The sequence below is a fragment of the Canis lupus genome, chromosome 25, assembly GCF_003254725.2.
Source record: "Canis lupus dingo isolate Sandy chromosome 25, ASM325472v2, whole genome shotgun sequence".
Lineage (NCBI taxonomy): Eukaryota > Metazoa > Chordata > Mammalia > Carnivora > Canidae > Canis > Canis lupus.
This window is the reverse complement of record NC_064267.1, coordinates 4,656,042-4,680,976: the sequence shown is the minus strand read 5'-3', so window position 1 is coordinate 4,680,976 and position 24,935 is coordinate 4,656,042. Positions and strand designations below refer to the sequence as shown.

Sequence of the window (24,935 nt, the reverse complement as noted above, 5' to 3'; positions counted from 1 at the left end):
AGCCCCACATTGGCCTCCCTGCTTAGTGGAGAGTCTGCTTCTGCCTCTGCCCCTCCCTTTCCTTCCCCTCATGCTCTCTCTCTGGCTCTCACTCTCAAATAAATAAATAAAATATTAAAAAATAAAAATAAAAAATAAAACAAATCTGAGAATTGAATCCCTGACACTCTCATATCTGGTTTAAAACATTTCATTTGATGACAGAGAAAACTAGATTATTGGACTGACCACTGTGATAAAAGCCAGCAATCGCAGGCAGGGCCTGTGAGCTGGGGTGGAGGTGACACTTCCATTCTGTGCCTCCACAAAGGGATGGTGTTGGTGAGAAAAGAGGGGGATTTATTAGTTTTGTCATTTCCCATGTTACCATTTGATCCTGTTTCTCTGGAATAAGTAAAATTACAGGACTCAAAGTAAAGGGCTAGTGTGGAACCAGGAAGGCTGAGTTCCCTCAACAGCCAGACGGACAAGGAGTAGAATCTCCAAGGGTCAAGTGGGTGTGTTGCTGGCTTCCAGGACACCAGGCCAATTAGGTTATGTCCTAAACCTAGGACTGAAGGACAAATATGGGCAAGCCTGGGCTGCAGTGGCCTCAGGGCTTACTGGGAAAAGGGACTTAATGGGTTCAGTACCCAGAACCTTACGTAAGAAGATCCAAAACTCAAAAAATAAATAAATAAATAAATAAAATTAAAAAAAAAAAAAAAAAAAAAAAAGAAGATCCAAAACTCAGTTAGATTGACCCGTATTTTATATCAGATGGTGAGCCCTGTAGAGGACCACCAAAATTAATACTGCAAGTTTTCTTTCTTGATTCCTTGAAGGCAGAACCATAAAGTCCTAATAAAATCCTTAATTATTATATGTTTATAGGAAAGTGGCTGAGTCTGGAAAATAAACCTGAAAACAGCTGTTAGTACTAAATGTATACCATAAGTATAAAAACTTAACTTCTTGCTCTAAATTGGTAAATGAAAACACTTGGCAAGAAATAAAACCTTAAACCAAGTATTTGCCTTCCTGCGGACCCTAACTCTGAGGACCACTGTGCCTGTGTAATTCTTCAGTGAGTGATTACAAGCAGGGTTCTTTGGTGGCTACAGAGGTGAACAAAACCTGGGCATTTCAGACAGATGAGCAAAACCTGGTCCTTGTCCCAAGTAGCCTACAGCTTGTTGTGGTGAGAACACCAGACACCAGGATTGCTAGTGAAACTATAACCCATTTGCTCGTTCCTGAAATTACATTCTTGACCTTGCACAGAATCACGGAGCTTTGAATGTCACAGCAAAGGCAGTGGCAGCAGCAGTAGCAGCAACAGGACAATCTTTGTTTGCTTTTTCCTTCTATATAAGAACTCAATTTGTAAGGTCTCCTTCCTATTAAGATTGACCCAAGGTTAGAGCTTGAACTATTAAGAGAGAAATTTCCAAATTTTATGAATTTGAACTAAATCTAATTTTTTAATGTTTGTGCTAAAAAATAATGGTTTGGAGAAAGCAGTCTTGTTTAGTGATTCTCAACCCAGGGCCAGTCTGCTACCCAGCCCCCTTCCCTCACCCTGGGATGGGGACGGCGGGGGGCAGCAGAACACTTATTGATTGGGATGCTCTGGACTAATGTGCTTTTTGTTGTTGCTGTTATGGGGGTGGTGCTAGGTTTTCAAGGCACTAAAGTTCTGTGGAAAAGTAAAAACAGCATTTCCATTGTAGAATTTGATGGATTTCATGGCAACCCATCCATTATGGATTAGGTTCTCAAGCAAAGAGACTGGGGGTCTTGTCCCTCTCTATAGTCCCAAATATGTCCAGTGTAAGCCTGAACTAGCCAAAGGCTCCGAGCATGTTGGTTGAGTTGTGGAAATTCCAGAGAATGTTGGCAGTTAGGACCCCCCACCCCAACAAAGAAGGGTTAGTAAGCACCACCCTTCCTTTGCCACATAATCATAAGGAAGCCCATCTCAGCCTCTTCCGAAGAGGGTAATTGCGGATAGCAGAGAATTGAGGCATTCCAGAATGTCTTATCAGACATCTCTGGAGTAGAGTCTGATTTTGAACTTGAGCACAAGCCCAGTGCCAGAGCATCCTCAGGAAGAAGGGAAGGAAGAGTACTGTCAGCTAGCTGAGAAACAGCTAAGCTTCACCCTGACTCATCCTCCAAATCACACTTCAGAAGGAAATGGCTTCAGACTTTAGGTCCAAGGTTTTGGAGGTTCTTGAGATTTCTGAAGACCTTCTAGGAAGATGCAACCCATTATTGTGGCCTTGAAGTCCCTGTCCGTTCAGATGGGTTTGAGCCCACCTATATGCGCTGCTCAAGCCAATGGTTTCCTTGCACAGTTCCTTGGGCTTATAGGGGAGGCAAGGAGAGAGGGAATCATGAGCAGCTAGAACCTTAATACAATTCTGATGCATACACTGCTAAAAAATGCAAGCAGTGCAGGTGGAGAGGAGGACCAGAAGCCCCTGGAGACACTGGCCCTACTCATAGCTGCACCTCTTATACCCTTGGCTTGTAGGTAATTAGCCCATGAAGAGCCCCGAAAGCCAAAGATGAAAGGCACTTCATTGCGCCCTGTACTCATGCTCTGAGCCCTCAGGGGTCTCTTCAGTTCTCTGAGTTCTCTTTGGGACCTCAAGTATTCCATAAAACAGCTTCAGAATAGAGCAAGTCTCAGTTCACCAACCTCCTCTGGTATGTCCTAGGGACTCCTGAGGCCGCTGGCAAAACTGCTACAGGGGAACAGACAGAAATCTAAGTGGACGGGGCAACCACTGCTAAAGGATATGCTGGGACAGGGCCGTGGAACACAAGGCCTATGCAACACTATTATTGTGTCCATTGTTGTAGGAAAGCCTTCCCTGTGACAGCATATCACTAACAGAGGAGGACATACTTGCTCTTGTTAATACATATGCATCCTTCAAAGTATGGCAGGATGTCCCCGCAAGCAATGTGTGCCATTTACAACATTCTTAGCTCACTTTTATTTTCTTGGACCTCTGGAAAATATTAAGAGAATGTTTCATGATGCCTCCAGGGAGAGAGGGCACATGCCATATGTCCTCATTCAGCAGGAGCAGAACACTGAAACTTTTGGGGGCAATCGGTGTTTAGACTCTAAAGGCTTATACAATGAAACCCAAGATGAGAACTCATGCAAAATGAACACAATCCAAGCTAGAAAGAAAGAAATTTATTCTGGATAGAGACATGAGAAATTTCTCTTGTGGGAAGACCAGTAACTGTTAGACTAAGATGCCATCATGATCTCTGAGCAAGCTAGGAGAAACAGCACATGGCTGCCACACCAGGCTGAACAGAGGACAAACACTGGCGGATAACCAGATACCCCACATAGGAAGGGCATGGCAATCTGCTAAAAATGGGATTTTTCTGCCACAATGGGAAAAAAAGTTAAAAAGAGTTGAATCTACTATCAGTAAAAGTAGAAATGAAATATAAAATTATATAAACATACACACACACACACACACACACACACACACACACACACTTCCACCCTTTGCCTTACGAGTGGCTCTCCTGATTTAACTTTTATCTTTTTTGTACAGAGACAAATGTGGTATGTGTGACTTTAGATCAGCTAAGCTACATTCTCATGAGAGACTCCTTGTTGGAGGGAGTGAAGTGGTCAAAAGTGTGGGTTTTGGACCTATGCCTTATTAAGTACCTACTAGCAGAGCGACCTTGGGCATTTAACTTCTCTAACAGCATTCTTTGTATGCTTTATATAAAACAAAGACAATATTGGTATTATGGGATTATTACGGCAATTACATGAAAAATCATAAGGGCTTTGTCTGTAGTTTATGCTCAGTGAACAGTGGTTGTTCCTGGTTTTGGAGGTGTGAGGCCTACAAAAGTAATGGAGAACTTTCTATATTTGGCAGTGATGTAACACATGGTCAAACTCTGGTGGCAGTGGGGTGACTGAGGGCAGAGGGGGGAAAAAGTAGCCTAACAGTAACTAATAAGAGGTTTTCTTATACTACTTATTCCATGCCCCTCCTTCACAGAGTGGCTGCTACAGTGGCTTGCTGGCCCTGGGGGGAATATCCTAGCCCAGCTGGTATGCTGCGGTTGAGCGAAGTTAGAGATTTAATGCACAAAGGTGTCTTAACGAGGGCTCTGCTGCCTTCGTGGAGGAAGCATCTTCCTAAGAGTGGCAAAGGGGGTAGGGGAGCAAATCAGTGGACACTGACCCAAGTGAGGACCCTGGTGATGCCTGAGGCCCTGTGCAGACTTCCAACTCTAACATGGCACAAATCTTGTGCTTCTAAATCAAAGCCCTTAGAGAAGAACAAGTTCTGGATCTTGCCAAGACTAAAGCTTATAGTCCAAGGCATCCTCTCTGAGAGGTAGAGTAGAGTGAAGGAGCATTATTTTCAGACAGTGCTGTCTAGTAGGAGCCCAGCCTCACCATGGGCAGAGAGAAGTGACAGGGAAGCCAGTCCCCAGGAAGCGCATGTGCACTTCCTCAAGAACAAAGCAGGGTTTCCCCTAACTTTTCCACACTCTGTTCACCAGCTCTGAGAAGGAGCTGCTGGCAGACCAGGTCCCTGTAAAGCAAAAATCTGTTCAAGAAATGAAGTCCAAATAGAACACTGGGCTTGGGGTTTGAGGCCGCCATAATCTGGGCTGTGACTTTATTAGTTGTCACTTTATCTAGGAGCCACCAGCCACTGTCTTTGATTAGGTATCAGGATCTCAGAGATACACCTTTTACTCCAAACCTCTTGCCCTTCGCCCACAAGAGTACCAAGCTCATTCATTTTGAAACATTTTAATGTATTAAACCATTTTTGTTGGGATCAGTATATACTCATTTTAAAGCTTTTCAAGGTTACTATATTTAATTTGATGATAGTACATTAGTATACACCATATACAAGAATGTTCTGACCTCTAGAAGATGCCTCAAAAAAGTGTAGAGAAAAAAAACCATTCAATACTTTTTTTTTTTTTTTTTTTTAAACAAAATGAAAGGGCTCACCTGAAAGATCTGGCAAAGTTTTGCTGAGTACATTAAAAAGGAAAAATCAAAGTCCTTAATTTATAGATTGTCCCGGGAATCACTACATTTTTCAAATCTGTTGTTAGATGGGCTTTTCCTTCTTTAAAAAAAAATTTTTTTACATCTGGAGTTGAGACAGTAACCTATTCCATATGTGCCACAGACGGCAAATAAAGACACAATCTTGGAAAACATAACGCCAAATGTTTCCTTTAAAGTTTGATGCAAATGATATCCTTCTCACCTTTCTACACATTCCTTGACAACAGCAAAATTTCCATCCCCTATTGTCCTTCCGACTTTATATCGTTCTGTTATTGTGGCCGGAATCTGGAAGCCTTCCTCCGACACTTCTGAAAGAATCATTAGTACATTTTTATTGGTAGGAAAGGGAATACAGATGTTGCCCCAGAAAGACATTTAGAAGTATCATCTAATAGACTGGAACTGATTGAGAATCGATATGTCACTTTCTATACAGTGAGGCACACCCCCCCTCTGCTGACATTGTATACTCAACAGTTCTTCCTAAGACGAATGATAAACCAAAAGGAAAGGCAGACTGTATGGCGTCCGCTTCCACGGACGGAAGAGTGGCTGACACTTTCGCTCCTTGCGTTTCATGCCAATTTGATCAATAGTGTTTACTGACTGACTACCCACCGTCTTCAGAGAAATGACATTCCTAGGTATGGCTCAGGAGGAAAGTGGAGGTTATAGGGGACCCTGGGCTGCTTGACATTGGACAAGCATGACACATGCCTGCTGTTTGGACACTTAGCTTTACTACATCCTGAAACGGAGATCTCCGTAAAATTCCTTATGAACTAAGCCCCGATTGCCCGGCCTGCCTAGTATCAATGAGCAGATTTTAGACAAATGTTCTCACCAGCAACCTGCATAGCAGATGTTGAGTTAAAATTGCAATATTTATTATGTCTGTGAACAGAACAGTTTTGTAGTTTCAATTATGTTAGTGCCACTAACACAACACATTTTCCCCCTTAAAATGCATTTTGAAATATTTTACAAATGCCTAATAATGCTTTAAATATCTAAGGCCATAAAACTAAATAAGCCACACTTAGGTCACATAAATATACTGGATAACCTTTAACATCTTTGGGGTGTAAAAAGCTTTTTATAGCTGGGCTCTAAAATTTACATGCTTTAAAGTTATAAATCCTAGCTCTCCCTCAGGCAACCTGAATACAAAATGTGATGGAGGCCTAGTGTGCTTTCTAAATGTGCTCCTATTCTGACCTTTAATCATAAACTGAGACTAAACATTTCTTCTCAAAATAAAATTAAAACCTTAGGTTGTGCACAGGCTTTCTTGGTGATTTTGTATTCTCCAGGAGTCTGCAACATCGGGGAAGAACAAATGGAAACTCACAATTATCACACATCTGCTTTAGGACTCTTATTCTGGTTCTGATCATGCTCAGTCTGCACCACTCTGGATCCTAGGGTGGAAGGAATTTCTGGAAAGTGGTGTACAAAAGTGGGACATTTGCTGCTACTACTTTTACCTTCGGCATTTTGTGCAGCCTCTTTACCTCTTTATAGGTGACATTTTAGTCTTTACCCACCAGAAGCTATCACAGTGGTCTCCAGAATAAAGTGAGAGCTGATGCTAATTGACACCCCCCTCCCTAATCCCCACCATCTCACAACCAGAGAAGCCTCTGGTTTCAGAGACTCAGCCTGGGGATTTTTGTCTACTCCATGGGAATTAGAGGAGATCGTTGGAGAATTTTCAAATCCACTGCAAAGCACCGAATTTATAAAACATCACTCAGATGACACGGTCTTAAGGCTCTTTACTACATGGATAATAAAAATAACCATCCTTGGCTGTCAGAAGCAAGGCTGACTCCAGATGGGAAATGGAAGGAGGTACTTCATCCTTCCCTCCACTGGGAGCATCAGTGAGGCACCCATCTGGAGCACATGGCTTGGGATTTTTTCCCCCCCTATGGATAAAAATGTATCCTTTAGGCTTTGACTAAGAAGGCTGTGCCAAGTCTTAGCCAAGGACCATTTCATTTCATTAGGTAAATATAACACAGTGGAACAAAAAGACTTCTAGATGGCTGAATTTCATACTTCTGGAAATATAAAAAAATATGATACTGCATGGTAGTCAGGAAATAATTCATGTGTGTATCACTTATTTCACTTGACATAATAAAAGGTACTTTTTTTGAAAATTAAATCATGTTTCAAACAAGTAAGAGATGCTGATTCTTGAACAATGGCTTGATTATATCAGTCTTACACTTTCCTAAGTACTTTCTCATAATTGATTTGAGGCTGAAAATGACCCCCAGGGAGAAACAGGTATATATTAGTCTTATACAATTTTATAGGAGAGGAACTAAGATGTAGAGAGATGAAGAGGGTTATTCAAAACAGTCTAGTGAGGGGAGCCTGAGTGGCCCAGTTAGGCGTCCGACTCTTGATTTCAGCTCAGTCATGATCTCAGGGTCATGAGATTGAACACTTATCAGGCTCTGTGCTGGGGGTGGAGCCTACTTAAGATTCTCTCTCCACCTCTCCCCCTCAACCACCCATCTTCTCCCTCTCAAAAAAAAATTGGAAAAACAAAACAAAACAACCCAGTGAGTTAGTGAAAAAATCAGTTCTGGAATCCAGGGCCTTTGATCACATCACAGAGAAATTCTAAAATGAAATAGCCTAAGGCACAAAGAATATTTTTTGCAATGGCTATCAAGTAATTCTCTTAGTAAAGCCATATTTTCACATACTCGGTTCGCTTATGTTAGAGTACATCTGTAACAGTCAATCAAGAGAGGGCACTGTCTTGAATGTACTGAAAGTGAACAGAATTCGGGAAAACACAAGCAACAATTACTTCCTTTTATTTTCAAAGTACGCACTAGCTGGCTTCTTAGAATACTTACGCCTTCCAAGGATGTGAAATATCTCCCAATTAGGCTAATTTGCTCTTCCTGTTCCCATAGAGTAGATGAGATCCCTGGGGGAAACCATATGCAATCCTATCCCTAGGAGCTGCTTTAGGCTTCTGTTTCATAATGCTTGAAAAGTTACAGTTTCCTGAAGAAATTTAGCCAATCTGTCCCCACCCCCCCCACCCCACCCCCGCCCCCAAGCTAAGCCTTCTCCTAAGACACCAACTCCCGAGCTCACCACCTTCTCCGGGTCCATCGTTCTCATCCATTGAGCTGCAGACTTTGGTGGATGCAAGGGAAGTAGAGGAGCCTCCATGCTGGGAGCTCTGTAAGGGAACAGAAACAAAAAATAAAAATACTCGGTCAGACTGCCAGTCTGCAGGTGCGATGCCCAGCCCAGGATCTTGCACCCATCACCGGGGAGGATTTGGTCTTAACACTCGAAAGGGGAGGTTCTTAGGCTATTCAATTAGATTACTTATCTTTCCCGCCCTATTAACCATCTATTATTGGTTAATCATTCTAAATTTGGATGTTCCATGGCTTTTAGTCCTTTTTCTCAAGATCAGTCAGCATCCCTTAGCTCCCTGTTTAGGTTTGTCAGATTTTAAGCATCTCACCTCACTTTTCCAGTCTATCTGCAAACAGGCCTCAAATATGGCGCCACTCTGATATCCAAATTTTTTTCTGTTCTTACCATAGGAAAAAAAATTCTCTTCAGTTTGTTTATGGAATATCCTAAAAAAAAAAATTGAGGCTTACCACATTCTTGGAGAAAGGCTACAGAGTGGGTTTGTTAATTCCACTTTGAGATAAAGACACAAGCACTAAGTAGGTTATCAATACGTTAAATGTCATAAAGTAAGTCTGAGGCAAAGACAAGAATAAAGCCTAAGCCTGGTGATTCCCTTGTATTTTGGGCGTATTTTGAACCAAGACCAATGACTGCAGATAGGATAACAACTATACTTCAAAGCTCAGAGGACAAAACAATAGCAAATATTTAGTACTATGATCAGCTATGGGGAAGTAGTGTAACGATGAACCTTGCCATCTCTGCATCTATTCCTTGAGAAAACAATTTGCATATTTCAATGCTATTTCTAAACAGTGAACACAGCTTGTCCTAAAAGATCTTCCTTCTGTTTCCCTGGGTTTATCCACTTTGTTGGCCTGATGGGAGCAGGAGGCGGTTGAGGGGGCGGCATTGGCTCATGGTGCTGGCTGTCTGTGGAGCAGAGAGAAGGGAAAGAGCATCTGTAGTTGAATTAATAATGAAGAGGTGGTGAGAAGCAAAGTTGACCTATTTTTCCTCTGCTTACCTGTTTCCCTTCAACCTCCTCCCCATTCCATCCAGCCTTAACAGTACACAAAGTAGGAAGGAAGAGAAAGTCTTACATAATTTCTTTACCCCCAATAGTATCTTGTATAGAAAAAGCAGATTTTAGTTTTCACCAAAACTATCGTTGGGAAATGTTACTGAAATCATTGCAGGGCCATTTGAGTCCACTTCCTGTTTTCCTAGGTGTGGCTAAGATAAGCATGTTTCACTGGATGAGTTCATCAAAGCTGACAGTTGACATTGGGGTAAAAGCTAGATTCACAGCAGTGATGCATCTGCTCCCTTAACAGGACATCCTAGAAGTTCGGTGGTTACTCTAGTACACTGCTGAATAAAACACAGTTTGTGTGGTGTGTCCTTTATTTTCCTTCCACCAATCAGTCTGGTGACTTGAGTGGTTTTTTTCAGCCTTTCTCATCCAGCCTCCCTTTGTGACGAGCAGCACACATTTATCCTATATCTGGCTAGAAAGTGGGATTCAGACTGTAACCTTGCAACAGTTTTCTCTTGAAGTGACACTATGTGGTCATAACCGACTCTGTCGAAGGTACTGTAAATGTATGAGCTTCTAAGTCATGCTCTGCTGACTTTTATGGATGTCTGTTTGTGAAAACCTTGTATTTGTAATATTGGAATACAAGGCTTAGACAAGGCAGATTTATAATGTCGATATCTGGTGAAAATAACCATTACCACATTTGAGGGGAAGGGGTGTGTTTTCCAGAAAGTGAGATCTTTTATCCTGTGTCCATTGCTTTTGCTGTAGACATAGTGTGGTTCCAAGAAGAAAAGCAGTTGGTAAATGTCTAAAATGTAGACCTTCTCCTCTGGGCTTTCTGATTCTTGAATTTCTTCCAACATCCTCACAAGTGTGTACATTGTGGTTCAGGGTGGCAGGTGCTGTCTTGTCATATGGTGTTTTAAATTTTAGAATACAAAGACACATTCTTTCATCAAGCACTCAAATTAATAGACTAGTAGCGTGTTTCCTAGCAAAGATGTCCACGATTATGTACTCAATTCCAAAAGCTTGTTCTTTTAATAAGAACTTCAGATACTCAAAATAGGACGCTGACCCAAAGTATATGAAAACATCTCTGTATGCACATTACAGTTCTGAACTGTAATGTTCAGAAACTTACTGGATATTATTCACTCAAGTGCCTTATCAACTAACAAATAGCATTTTTAACAGTGCCACCTAACATCTGAGGCCAGCTGTGTTCCCTCTGCCTTATGGACAAAAACCCCTCAAGGTTTTTAGGTTCTGTTTAAAAAAAGAGAGAGAGAGAGAGGATTACCACAAATTTACTTACGTTTAGAATTGCTTATTTTCAACTTTAGGTTTGAAAATCTACCCCAAATAATTTAAAACTTCATGCTGAGGGTAACAGACAACTAAGAGAAAATTAAAAAAAAAAAATTAAAGGGAGTTTACTTGCAGATAGAGAACACAGAGTGGAAAGTTCTCCTTTTTTTATTATGATCAATAGAGTAAAATAAATATATTAGATTCCTAATGGTGTTCTCTTTTCTCTTTCCCAAAGAAGTAAAATAGTTAACATTGTACACTTTTCTAAGACAATGGTTATTCATGGATTCAAAAAATTTCAGGGATTGAAGGAGACCTTACATATTACTTATTCCACTGTACTTCCGTCCATAAATCCTCACTACAAAAATCCTAGCCATTTAGTCAAATGGCCTCTGTCCAAACACCTCCACTACAGAACACATTTTTCAGTGGTCCTTTGTTCATTGGAGACAAAGTTCTTCCTTATATTGAAATAATGTCCTACATTTTTGACTTATTGATCTTAGCTCTCACCTCTGGAGCTACCCAGTGCAGGTCTAATTCATGACAGTGCTTCAGGAATTTGGAAATAGCTTCTGGACCCCTTTAGTACCTTCTCTTCTTCCATTTGTATATTTCCCGTTTTTTTGATTGTTCATCATACTACACGGTTTCATGACCCCTTCCACTCTCCTGTGGATAAACTCCAGTTCTCAATATTTCTTGTTAATGCCAGTGCTCAAAACAAATGTAATATTTAGGTGTACCCTGACCAGCACAGAGCAGAGGACAGAGCTTTGGAGCTTGTGAGTGGAATATCAATGCACTTTAAGATCACATTGGCTTAGCAATAGTACTGTAACTTTTTAGCCTAACACTGAGCTCACGGTTATATCAGGTCTTGCTAGTCTGTATTTGGGAGTTTGGTGCTTTGGATCAAGTCTAAGACTCCCTGTTTATTCATGTTAAATGTTATCTTTATTACATTGATATCCTTACAAACTATTATTTTTCTTAATTCTGATTCTGCCACCTGACGTTTTTGTTCTGCCAGTTGAAGTGATTCAGTAAACAACATGGCTCTTTGTGTATGCTAGTTACTAATCCTAAATATACTAATTTAGACAGTGTTGGAACACTTTTATTACTGCTCATAAGTCTGATTGAAAGATTTTGAGTGTAGTAAAGGGAAAATGTGTAAATTCTTGCTCTTTAGAATTAACCCAAAGAGATTAATCAGCCTTTATTTAGACCAACAGAAGCCGAAAAGCCTGCTTATATTTTTTCACGCTTACAAGTGAAATCAGTTTGCTTATTTGTTTTTTCTGAACAGATAAACCATTTTATAGTATGCATAATGGTGTTTGCTTTAGTTTGCTAATTCTAAGGCATCTGGATGTGTAGTACAGAACATATACTTTTTTTAGAATTTAACGCAATTAGTTGCTCTAAGAGACACTGTGACATTTGAAATGTTATCACCTCCAAGCAGATTTAATGGGAACCAGGTGGGCAGGTTGCTGGCACCTGGATGCTTTTATGACACACCTTCATAAAAGTACCGCCCTAAGTAAGAACACATCCTAAGTGTGGCTATTTAGCTTGGGATCATATAACAGATGGAGAACATATCACACTTTGTGAAATAAGTGAGAAAGCTGACATAACAGCTCTAACCACATTTTATCAAGATGTATTTGATGACTATGTAGTTAAAAACAGTTCATTTTAAATATAATGGCACTAGTTACCCCTGCCATTTGTATTAATGGTGTCACTCAACTGAGGATCATGAGGATCACACTGAATAAAGTTTTCAAAAATATCCAATTAATCCACTGATCCATTCAAGGTAGAAAAATCTCACCAGATAACTTTAGCTTTGACTGGATAATTATTTACTTCCACTTCACGTCCTGCCTTGGTATACAACTATTAGTTAATATTAACTTGAAAAATTGTAAAAAGAAGAAGAAGAAGAAGAAGAAGAAGAAGAAGAAGAAGAAGAAGAAGGAGAAGAATTATTTAAAAATCAAGTGGATCAACTTTGGAAAGGAAACGAAATCAGGAAATATTTAACAAATTCAAACTCCTGTCTTGGTATTCTTGATTTGAAGTCTACAGAATCTCTAAAGATGACCTCCTTTAATAAAAAAAAAAAATTAAATCATACTCTTGCTGTTGAAAGCTTGAAACCTGAGGATTCTAAGTGTGTATAAAAAACCATTCATTTGCTTTCCAAGTGTGTATGAACAATAATAAGTTGGTCACATCAATCTGTAATAACTAATAAGATTCTATTACATGAAACAAGGCAAGGGGAATTCCTTTTTTCCAAATTCCTCTATCAAAAAAAAAATTCATCTATCTGCATTCTTCAGAGCATGTTTAGCATAAATACAGTTTATGGGATAGGTAATCATGTGCATAACAAGAATCAATATTGAAAAACGTAAAATATTATTATAGAGATTTGGTCAAAGTTTTTAAAAAAACTGGAGAACAGTTATTCATGAAATTGGTTTACTCAGAGGAAGGAAAAATGAAAATGGGAATACTGGTATTAAATCTGTGTTAGTGAAGCTACCCACAGGAGCCAAGATTTCAAAAATAAATGTATTTAGTTACAACTTTGTTTTATCAGGCAGCCCTCTTGGCTCTTGTGTCCAGTCTCTATACTCACCTAGGCCAAGATCTATAAATTCAAAATCTGAACCATTTGTCCTGAAAAGGCTGTCGTCTTAGGGAGGGGGGAGGCACAATGTTTCTTCTTATTTCTTCATGAAATCATAGTTTGGAAGGGAACCAGAAAGTCATCTAGGTTATCACCTCTTGATAAAATAATTCCCTCCGTGATTTACTTCTCAAATGAGATTCCTAGTCTGTGATGAAGGGAGTTCACTACAATTTTTGTCACCCACTATACTTTATTTTAAACTCTATTATATTAAGAAAGTATATATACAATTTGGAATTTTATAAATTTGTAAACATTCCTTCTAGTTGTGCCATATTGCTTTGGGCACTGGTTACATTTACGTTATCATGAAAATAATAAAAAGAACCAACTAAAGCAACTCTAATTTTAAGATTAAAATGAACCTAACAAAAACATTAGATTTAAAAACTAGAATTTTGGACTTCTATAATAATTTTAAGAAAAATATTTTTCTAACTAAGCCAGTAGAATTTTCTATATTCCTTTATACCACATTATGAATGAAAGTGTGTTTTTTTTTTTTTGTTCTAGATTGAAGTTGGGTAATCAAGCATTTTATTATCATCACTATTTCTTTTATTATATATTTATTTTACATATTCATTTATTCAGTGACTTAAAATAACTTGTATACACACCCACATACATATATCCACATGATCATCTCCCTCACTCTACAATTAGAAGACCTTGGGAAAAAAAGTCTTCAAACTCAGGAGACAGCTCGTATGTCTAAAAAGTGCATGTCAATTTTTTTTCAATCAGTTGACCATTTGCCTGACAAATTCACCATTAAAACAACCCTAAGAGGAAAGCACAATGATTTTAATATAAGCAGCCAAAACAGAATTCTTCATCAGATCCCCTTATTTTGTCATATTGCCAGTATTTTATACTTTAGATGGCAAGGAATGCCATTCTGCAGTATCTCAAGTATCAATTCACTGACACTAATTACATCACAAGAAAGCCATAAACATAATTATGAAAGCAACCATTACTCCTCACAGTCATTTCAATGTCAATGTCTTCTTATAAGTTTTCTGAAAGAAACTCACTGAACAACATAGGTGTTTTTTCCTGTTTATTACATAGTTATTCTAAGGTGGTAAGTGTCACAAAGTTAACTTTGAGGGGAGTAACATGGTCCAGTGGGAAATACAAGCTATAACATTTTACAATGAAACCACAACACAAAGTGATGGAACTTCCAAAAGTGGGTAGTTAAATGAAACATCTCATAGTTCTATAAAACTCTGCTGAGGGCCTCAGTTAATGGATTTTTAAATTATATTGCTGTTTAAAACATTTTAACACCAAATGCTCTTTTTAAGAGAATATACATCCAAGCAACTCAAGTGTATGCAGAAAGTATGTCACCTCTTTGTAAAAATTTCATCCAAATTTACAACATTCATAGTGTATTTTGAAGTAAAAGTCCTTAGAACAAATAATTTCTTGCTTGTTGATGAATATAAACTAAAAAAATACACATCACAAGAAAATTAGCTTTCATAGTTCTTTGCCTGTGACCTTTTAGATGCCTACTATCCTGGCTTCAAAACCTTTTTGTGGCCATATATAATACAAACACCCATGTATTACATGCACCATTTATACTATCTTGGAATTTATCCATCATCCTTACCAAAATGAACCACATTTTAAAGACACTATATATCATGCACTCTTGAAAATTACAGCTAGCACTTCAGATTTCCTATCTTTTCCACATGCGTTACAGACACAAAATTACAAATATTTTTCAGCTGGCAGTATAACACTGCATCAGGCAACTTGTATATTGAATTCAATATATCTCTAATTTTTACACTACACTCTTATGGGATATCTCAAACAAATACAGTTTTCACTCTCATGCATAATTAAAGATGCTAGCAAGGCTAATGCAAACATGTATAAATGGGCAAATGTATGCATATATAACAAATTCATTCAATTAACATTTTCAAGTGTGTATACATTAATATAGATATATACACACATATAGCAATTACAGGAAGGTTACTACTGAAAATATGTCAGCAGTTAGAATAGTGTTTTGAAAGAACATACAAAATTGCCTTACAGGTTATCTGGCTTTGTTAACAACTTACTTCAAATCAAACATAGTTTGGATTGTTTTATCTTTATGTTTCAGCTACCACAACTCTATATATCATTATTTCACTTTTTAGTGACTATTGATTGACAATCAATACATCTCATCAATACATACACATTAGAGAAAACCACAGTGATAGGATTCATTCATTTTGATAATTGAATGTCAAGACGTAACAATATAAACATTAATGTGTGCTTATATTTAATAATTAACACAATATTGAATTTGTTTGAATTCACGTTTTTTTCTGTATAACTGGATTCCAATTTTTTTGTTTGTTAAATAAATCAATACATCTACTGGAACCATCTTGCCTTACTAGTTAAGCATACTAATTTAGCATACTGCTTTTGAACTTAAAAATGCCCTAACACGTCACATTTAACAATTTATGACATGAAGTTTTTACATACAATTCCACAAAAGCCAGTAACTCATAAGGCTGTGTCACCATATTTTACTATTTATGGTCTACAAACATACACAAATGCGTACATAAGCACACCCATATACACACTGAGCCCTGAAAATTTACATAGACACCCACACACCTGTATAGATATATGGCCACATATGAAAAATTTAGTAGCCCAATAGCTCAAATATATGGGATTATTTTTTCAAGAATACTGTTCTCTATTTTCATTAAGAAATGTGCCTTTCAGGCTTCATTGTTTTTAAATGGGGAAAGAAATAAAAACAAAAAGCTAGCCTAATCATGTATAGATTATAGAGGATGCAATGTGGGGAACACATACCATATATAAATGTTGCTTCAAATGGTTTTTGAAGATATTAATATTTAGATGAGTCAATGTAAGAGCACAGGGATGTGTACAGATGGGTGAGCCTGAAATGTCTTAAAAGCCTATGACAGTATATAAACATTGTGGATCTTTCCCCCTTAGGACAAAGAAGAAATCAACCACATGGCTTCAGAACCAGTCTTCTGAGTACACACTGAACTTCATACTTGATAGACTATTGTTTTACATTTCTAAAATGCTGAAAGCAGGGAAATCCTTATCCTTTCTTTTTCTATGATGTCTAAGGGAAAAAAAGCGAGGGCAAATGAAGAAATGTCAAACTTTTAACTCGAGCACAATGTCTTTATAGCACACTTAAGGTTTACCATAAGGACGAAAATGGATGGCTTTTGCTGGAGCTCTCTCCTGCTCAGTAGAACAATTTTAAAGTTCAATGCCTAATTTTTAAAAAATAATTCTGTACATAAGTAAATTTTAAGTGCCTATAAATCATCAATTTGATTCTACCAATGAACTGAGAACTGCTGGTTTGTTGCTAAGAGTTTTTTTTTTTTTAATTTTTGCTTTAGTATAATGGAATTACGCTCTGCATAGAAAGAGATCTCAAAGTCTATAAATGGTGTGTTGTTTCAATCTCTGAGGGGCTTTCGTTTCAAAAAGTAAATGATATATATTGCCTCTGAACAGTGCTTTAATAAAAGTCATATGTTCAAAAGATTAAATGCTGGGGAACAGCATTTCCTTTGGAACTGCCTGAATGGAAAGCTGGCCATGATATCTATCGGCAATTAGTACAAGTACAGTTTCTTTTTGCCATGTCTAAACAAAGCCATGAGCTTCATATCAATTGGCAATATCTGCCACTTATCCAGAACAATAGCATTTATTGGGCCTTTCTAAGCAATACTTGTCCCTAAGATTGACAGTGCAGAGAAGTTAAAATTTTTGGAATTTATTTTTGTTCTGGACCATCTGACCCCACCAGATTTAAGTTAACTGTTCCACTGCTTTCTTTGCATTTTTGACAGTTCAGTCAAATACATACTAATCTTTTATGGACTCAACTGTATTAAGTAATGCATTTTACAAAGACATAACTAGAACAGACACCAGCATAGGCAACTTCACAGATGTTTACTGTTTCAGCTAAAACAAAGCAGCCTTTTGATCTCAGCAGGAGTCTCTGTTCATTTCTATTGGAAACAGTTTTAAAACCTGAAGTCTGGAACAGGTATTATTATGAAATGTTCTTTCAAGATGGAATGATTCAGTTTGTGGTTCGAATAACCTGCCAGAGAAGTGTCTTTCTCTCCAACAGACAGGATAATGAGGCACTAATTATTATAAGGCTAAGTTTTCAGATGCTGTTAGATTGCCTGGACTCTTTTCTCTTTTTTTTTCTTCTTTTGGTTGAAATGTTTTATTCACTTGAAAAGTGAGATGGTAACATATGTAACTATAAACCAGATGGTAAAATTTGATAGTTGAGCAATTTATCAAGGAGATAAATTGATGCCATTTAAAACGGTATGTGACAACTGAATTTCTCTCCATCTTGAATCAAACATTTTGTTTTTAAATTCAGTTTTCAAGTAAAATTTGAAAAGAAGTCAATGAAAGGCCTCCAAATGGCATCATACAATTTTAATTTATCACCTACTGAGATATGTCAAGCCTGTAGAATATCAAAACCATGCTTCACAAGTCTTAAATTGTTAGTGTTTGAACTAGTAAAACTAAATGATCACTAGGGTATGGCTTACATACAATAGACCATACACGTAAAATTAATTTTTAACATTCAGATTTTAAAATAATTATTTTATGTTTAAGCAAAGCTGACTATGATTTTTAAAACAGAAGACCAGAAGAGCAGAATTAGTAAGTTAATGTTAAACAGTGGGTTATAATCATAGATTTACTGGGTTTAACACAAAAGGAGTTTTGCATACGAAAATTTCTACAACATCAGGACTTTTCTGAATGGCAATTTGGATATTTGGGGTCTGATTTGCATAGCACCATTTAAGAGAATTTTTCTTTTAAATTGTTTCTTCTTAGAAGAAATCCAGACACATTTTTTTTAGGTCTGTGTGTTAAAAAAAAAAAAAAAAGTTTTGTAGTTTCAGCCTTTTCACATTTGAAAAATTACATATATGGTTATAGGGAGGAATTATGTAATTTATCGCAATGCCACTGAACAAGTTCTTCATGTTGGTATATTGTGTAAGCTATCTTTATGTTGCTTCCAATGAAAGGTAAGTTTAAAAAAATTTACTTGACAACAAAAGCAAGTAAAGTTCCTAATGCCTAATTTTAGAGTCTTCATGAGCTGTGTCCTTGACACAAGTGTTTTTTCTCAGATATTTTAACCCATAAAATGGTAAGTAGCCATGTCTACTGGCCAGGAAGAAAAAAAAAAACTTGAATATTTTTATTATTTTGCAATAAAGTATCTTTAAAAAATCAGCAATCCAAACTTTAAAAAGAATATAACTTTAAGAAAAAAATGTCTGCTAGTACCATTTTAATTCCCTTGACCAAGAGTATAGGAAAACTGTATCTATATGTCTACTTATGATTAAATGAAAACCTCATCGGCAGAAATTATTGCCTTATATTGCTCAATCATTAGCTCGTTCTTACACTCAATATTGGGTCCATATATGAAATTCATCTAAAGCCAGGCCTTGCAAAAAAAACCTCAGCAATGGAGCTCCCCAACCAAATCAATGTAGGAAATATATATATATATATATCTTCAAGGATTAACGTGATGAATATAAAATTCCTGTGTATTTACTTTTATATAATTTGAGTTCATAATTTCAAGGTATGCAAAACTCTTTTGTGTATTTTGCTGTTAGACTTTTCTTAGGAAATGTGAAACACCTTCACCGAATCACAAACCATATACATTGCTCCATTGTCTCTTTTACACTGAGTCTCCTACTGAATCCAAATCATCCGAAGAGAGGGGGCGATACAGGTCCTGTAAGATGAAGGGCGGTATAGATTTGTTTACTTGGCTTTCTTGGGTGCCCTGTGGCTCTCTTAGGAGTGGAGCACTAATGAATGAGCATCCTTGGTTTCTAATGTCATCAGACCTTTTAGAGTCTTCAGTTTTGGGTAAGAGGAAAGATAATAACTGAGAGACCATTGAAACAGACAAAAATAGTGCTTATTTTGCCTAACTGGCTTGAACTGCTTCTGAGCTATCCCTTTCTGTGTCCTGTTGAGTTTTATAAATCCTGAGGTCTATGGATGCCAACTCCACTACTATGTGTCTAGGCAATTCCTCCTTGAACATTTCCTTCCCATTCTGGGTAGACAAGGAATGTGCTTACCTCACAAAATAATCTGTCAGGAACCCCAGATGGCATTTAGCAAATTCTGGTCACAGAGCAGCAACCCAATGTTGTTGCACTGCGTATCGCATAAACCCAATAAAAACTGCCTTTTCAAAATTTTATATTTAGATAACAGAAAAAATGCACGCTTGACCTCCCCTTCCCTTCCCAATGGTCTTCCGGTTCTCCAACCACTCGCCAATCACCTCTTTACTTCCTCCCTCCAGCCTTTTCTGCTAGGAGATCTCTCAGTTGGTAGCCAGGCAACCGGCTCAGATCTGCAGACAGTCTAGAATTCTGGCTTCTTTTCTATTTTGTACCACCCACATCTCACATCATCTGACTGATCAGATAATCTACACAAGTCAGCCCTGTGGGAGTATAATGGGGAGCTTCATTCAACCTACACAGCACAGTACATTTCTTCCTGATGTATTAAGAAATAAGACCAAAACGAAGTTCATGGATAGAAAAGATCCTATAATATCTGCTTCTGTGATCAGTTAAATGCTTCTAGACAGCAATTTAAATAATAGTGTTTTGAAAAAATAGGGAGGTTGTTTGGTACATTGCCACCAATGCTTTTATGAAGAAAACTAACTGGCATGCAGACTCTTATTGCATATGACTATTCTAAAATACCAAGAGCTGTAACATAAAAATATGATTTCAAAGGAAGGAAAAAGCTGATTAAATCATCATAATTAACATAAATAGGAATATAGATTTTTCCTGACTGTGAAGAAAGTGGTCAAATGTATCAAGATTCCTTTAAAAATTAAAGAAATACATTCCTATTTTTTTAAACGAGGTAGGCAGTGTAAGTGTGTGTGTGTGTGTGTGTGTGTGTGTGTCTGAGTGTGTTGGGGGGCACAGCCAACTCATTTTCCTGGCCATGTTGCTAGGCAACACAGAAGGAAAAATAGAACTAGCTACTGTTTTCCAATTTGTAATAAAAAGAGTTAATTTATTCTTTGAAGTATCTTCTTTTAGCACTTACCATCTTTTACTTATTTCAGTATTTCCTGCATAGGAGTATAGCCAACCATTTGAGAAGAACATTAACCAAATTTGAAACAGGATCAGTTTTTAGGGATATGCTAGGCCCGTTTTAACTGGGAGGGGTTATTTGATGCAGTTGCCTCCACACCAAGATGAAAGCTTCTCTGGCTAAAGCATCTGGGAATGTCTCCATGCATTGACATGGTACATGGATGGAGGATGTTCATTTACGGCCTAAATTTAAAAGCCTGGAAACTGAACCATCTCTGAATTATCCAGTGCTCTGCTTACAACATGTGCTTAATAAATGTTTTCAGATGACCATAAGCCTCTGTCTCCCTGAAACAAATGGGATTATTTTCCCTCTCAAGTAGATGCTGGCACTGGTAGTTTAAATGATGCAGTGAAGAATCTACAAGAGAGCTACCCTTTATAATCATTTCCCAAGTGCTGGTAATGTTAATTATAGAAGCCATTGGCCACACAGCTGCTAGTCACTGGAGAGAAATTTTCTGCTTCATTGGGACAAAATTATAGTGATGCAGAGAATACAGAGGGCAGAAGAAGCAAAATCTACCCTCATTCCGCCAATGAAGGGACAGTTGGGCAAAGCACTTTATATTCTCACCCATGGAGGCCTCAATGATACGCAAACAGGGAGAGAAGCTCAAATCTATGGCAGGGATTCTCAGTCACCATAATTTAGTCTTAGCAACTAAGTATGAGCTAAAGCCTGAATCTGAGTTTAATTTGTTCAAAGGATGAAGGGGGATTACTATGCCAGGTGTATTCTCCAAAGTATACACTTCAAAATAGAGACTATTCTCTCAAAGAGAACTATCTGTGCTATATATGACTGCTCCTATAGAAGGGGGTAACTTTTCCAGAAATGAAACACCCTACTACACCTTCCCCAACTCAAGTATAGACACTTAGGGGATCATATGAATTTGGCCAATTCTTCTTTTAGAAGTTCACTACTGATTCCTGTACTTTAAAATGCAAAATTAGGGCAGCCGGGGTGGCTCAGCGGTTTAGCACCTCCTTCAGCCCAGGGCTTGATCCTGGAGTCCCCAGATTGAGTCCCACGTCAAGCTCCCTGCATGGAGCCTGCTTCTCCCTCTGTCTGTGTCTCTGCCTCTCTCTCTCTGTCTCTCATGAATAAATAAATAAAATCTTAAAAAATAAAATGCAAAAAATTAGACTTCTTGTTGTGGCCAACAAGAAACCCATAGTGAAAACACTCAGATGGAACAGAATTATTGGATTTCCTATCTGGAAGGAGCCTCTTTCTTGTTTTGCCTTGTTTTTCCAACTGAGACTCAGGATAGCAGACTGGAAGCCTTTTAGTGGAGGAGTTGGTGCCAAACCCAGGCCTCATCAAATAATCTAAACCAGCTACACCTGATGCCAGGAGGCTCCATGGAGAAAGACAGCATAAGCTGACACGTGGTGGGCCAGGTACCAAAGGGACCCGGGTCTGATGGAGTCCCCAGCCCCCTGCTTTTAGATGGGGGCATGCGGATACAACCTTGCAGGAAGCTTGAAGGGAAGAGCTTCCATCTTGGAAGCAGTTTAAAGTTATGGAACTCAGAAGTTTCATTTTAAAGCATAATAAACCAAACTAAGAATCTAGTCTTTGAGTTCAGAAGCCTCCAAGGAGCCCTGGCTTATTATTAAAATGTACAGTAAGCACCATCATAAAGCCTCCTAAGAGCACATATTCCTCTCCACCTCGCTCATGAAATCAGGACAGTAAAAGGCTCTCGCTTCCCTCCTCAGCACCTTCTTCTCTTCCCTTTCCCACCCCTTTTATTCCTGCTGTAGTATTACTAGAAAAGACAGACAGTACAGGTTTTGAGAGGATAAGAACAGTAGTTCTTCCCCCTTCCTGAGCATGGAGAAGCTAACGCTGTTTCCAGTAACTTTTTGACTTGGTTTCTAAGCTCAGTATACTTCTCTAGTATTACACAAGAAGCTAAAAAAAAAAAAAAAAAAAAAAAAAAACACCAACAACAAAAAACCCACCAAAATGCACATAGTGATGAAAAAGAAGGCACTTGATGTGGGTTTCATTCACAAAAACACATGTCACATGTATCCATCCTCGGTGCCACAGACCCTAAGCGGCTCTGGACCACCATTCTGTGCCATAAAGCAATCCCCCACCATAACCCCCATTTTCCTTTTCCTTCTTAAGGAAGGCTGATGGTCAGCAATGAGATCTAATAACCTCATTACAACTAAGGAAGCTTCCAAACCAGTGCCAATAAAGTCTTGGTCCATTCAGAACAAAAAGAGGTGGGGTATTTAAAAGTGAGGCAGCAACTGTTAATTCTTCTCAGAGTCAAGATTCGGACAAACTCAGAGAAAACAAGAGCCCTGAGTTCTAGCTAAGAGAGGCCACAGCCATAGCCCACCTGCCCTCACCTGGTTATTACTTAGAGACAAGCAGTGCTCTTGGGAGCTGGCACCTGGGTCACTCTGCACCGGGAGCTCAGGCAGGTCTTAAACAAGGAGCTTGCTTTTAAGATCCTTACCCTCTGCTTCCGCAGGCTTCCCGGGCTGGTGGGTGATGGGCTTGGCGACTTGCCCGAGCGCGGAGTAGACAGCTGACTACCAGGGGTTCCATTAACTGGAAGCAAAGAATCAGAGAGAAAAAGAAAATGGCTTGTTAAAAATTTTTCATGACAAATCATCTTCGCAAAGAAACAAGCAGTTATAGAGCGATTTTTGCTAAAATTCCAGGACCCTTTCTATGTAGTCCTAAAAAACAGCTTCAGCGGATAATCTTCGCAGAAATTCACTGTCTTGCTAATCCTGTGTTAAATATAGCCATCAGGCTACATGAACATTCTGAAAAATGTACTTTTGATAACTTTCCTGATGAATGTATTAACAGTGCCTTTAACTGTGCCCATAGTTTTAGCCATGTGGTGAAGGTCCCGAGACATTTTCAATGGGATTCATCCTTCGTTCTGTAGTTTAGCTTCCCAGAACCACCCAGTAGGAGTATATATTTCCACGGCTCCCAAGTGATTTTCTCAGTGTCTTGTTAAAAGAGACCCCTATCTTTTTACAGTTAACAACTCCCTTCTAGAAGCTCCTGCATCCACTTGTCCCCTACATATCCCTCTGGCCTAACTCTGAAGGACCTGCCTTCAGCAGGACAAACTAATTGGCACACACTCAGGAACTCCTTACAGTCTGTCTTCATTGCTACTTGAAAATGAAAGCTGCTTTCTGATAGGTTTAAAATCACTGGAATTCTCCCGGACTCTGAAGACTTTCAGACGACATTATCACTAAATGCAGTCAAAGCCACAGAACTCAAGTAAGCAATTCCTTTCTCTGAGTAACATCACCTCCAGAACTGACAAAACACTCTGGACACAGGACTTCTTCATAAGAAGATATATAAGGTTGCCACTCTATTACCCACACACATGACAACATCTTCTCATGTTTTACAACCACAGTCCACGAAGGAGAATTAGCAACAATAAACATTTTCCATGAAGGAGAGCAAGAATACATTTAACTTACCTTCTATGAGTTCTAACATGGACACAGTCTGAGTGTTTAACCTGGCAATAGCAAGAGACGAAATCCCTTCTCAGCACTAAGCCCAGCACCCGCGGAATTGGGAAGCGGTTGGATTAGTTAAGGATGGCTAAGGCTGCTCCCCGAGCAGGCTGAATGAGATTCAGGATTCATCAGCAGATGCCTTTTCTGCGTAAGGCTGACGTCTTCCAAGCAGCAGTGGGAGGTGCGGGTTCTGTCTTAGGCTACATCAAAGGTGTCAATTAAGCCTCATGCCAAAGCAGAGCCACCGCAACCCCCACCCCCGACACCAGTAAGTCCCGGAAGCCAGAGCCCTCTCCGGCTTTGTTCTGAATCATAATGAAGTGCCTGGGGGGCAAGAGGCCCAGTGACTCACCCGAAAATCAAAATGACAATAACTTCTAAAACCTGGTGACTACCTGGTAATAAGGACGCCCTCACAAAATTCAGTGGCCTGGGACAGTGTTTATTGGTTTTTCACCAACAACGTCTGCACAGAAACTTAGTGCCCACGAGAGTGGGAAGCTCCCTGTTTTGTCATCTTCTCTAAAGACCTTTAAAAAAAAATGTCACAGAACCCAGGCTGCACTACTGTGTAGTTCTGGCCTTTGAAATGTATTCCGTGACGCCTTCTAAACAACAACAAATAACAATTTTGGGGGTGGGGGGGGCAGATTGAAGTAGGAAGTGCTGAGAATGTTTTAATTTGCTTGCATTCAAGTCTACAGTCCTGTCTTTGTTGAAAGCGAGATGCTCAGGCCTCCTCTTTCTTGCCGGACTGCCAGCCCTTGGCCT

General features: G+C 38.8%; 1 protein-coding gene across 12 annotated transcripts in view; it reads right to left on the bottom strand.

Annotated features, from left to right (window-relative positions):
* Window positions 1-24,935, bottom strand: part of DCLK1 (doublecortin like kinase 1) — a 340,908-nt gene that overhangs the window by 57,139 nt on the left and 258,834 nt on the right. For 4 of the 12 annotated variants that reach the window (XM_025462494.3, XM_025462499.3, XM_025462496.3 and 1 more), the window contains exons 6-8: window positions 23,117-23,211; window positions 8,213-8,300; window positions 5,283-5,391 (exon numbers count right to left, since the gene is read on the bottom strand). In XM_025462494.3, the coding sequence (XP_025318279.1) occupies window positions 5,283-5,391; window positions 8,213-8,300; window positions 23,117-23,211 (292 nt within the window). Of the gene's footprint in view, window positions 1-5,282; window positions 5,392-8,212; window positions 8,301-8,594; window positions 8,713-9,025; window positions 9,203-19,134; window positions 19,217-23,116; window positions 23,212-24,122; window positions 24,453-24,935 lie in introns of those variants that run through there. The other 8 variants (XM_025462498.3, XM_025462495.3, XM_049100833.1 and 5 more) reach the window with 7 other exon arrangements.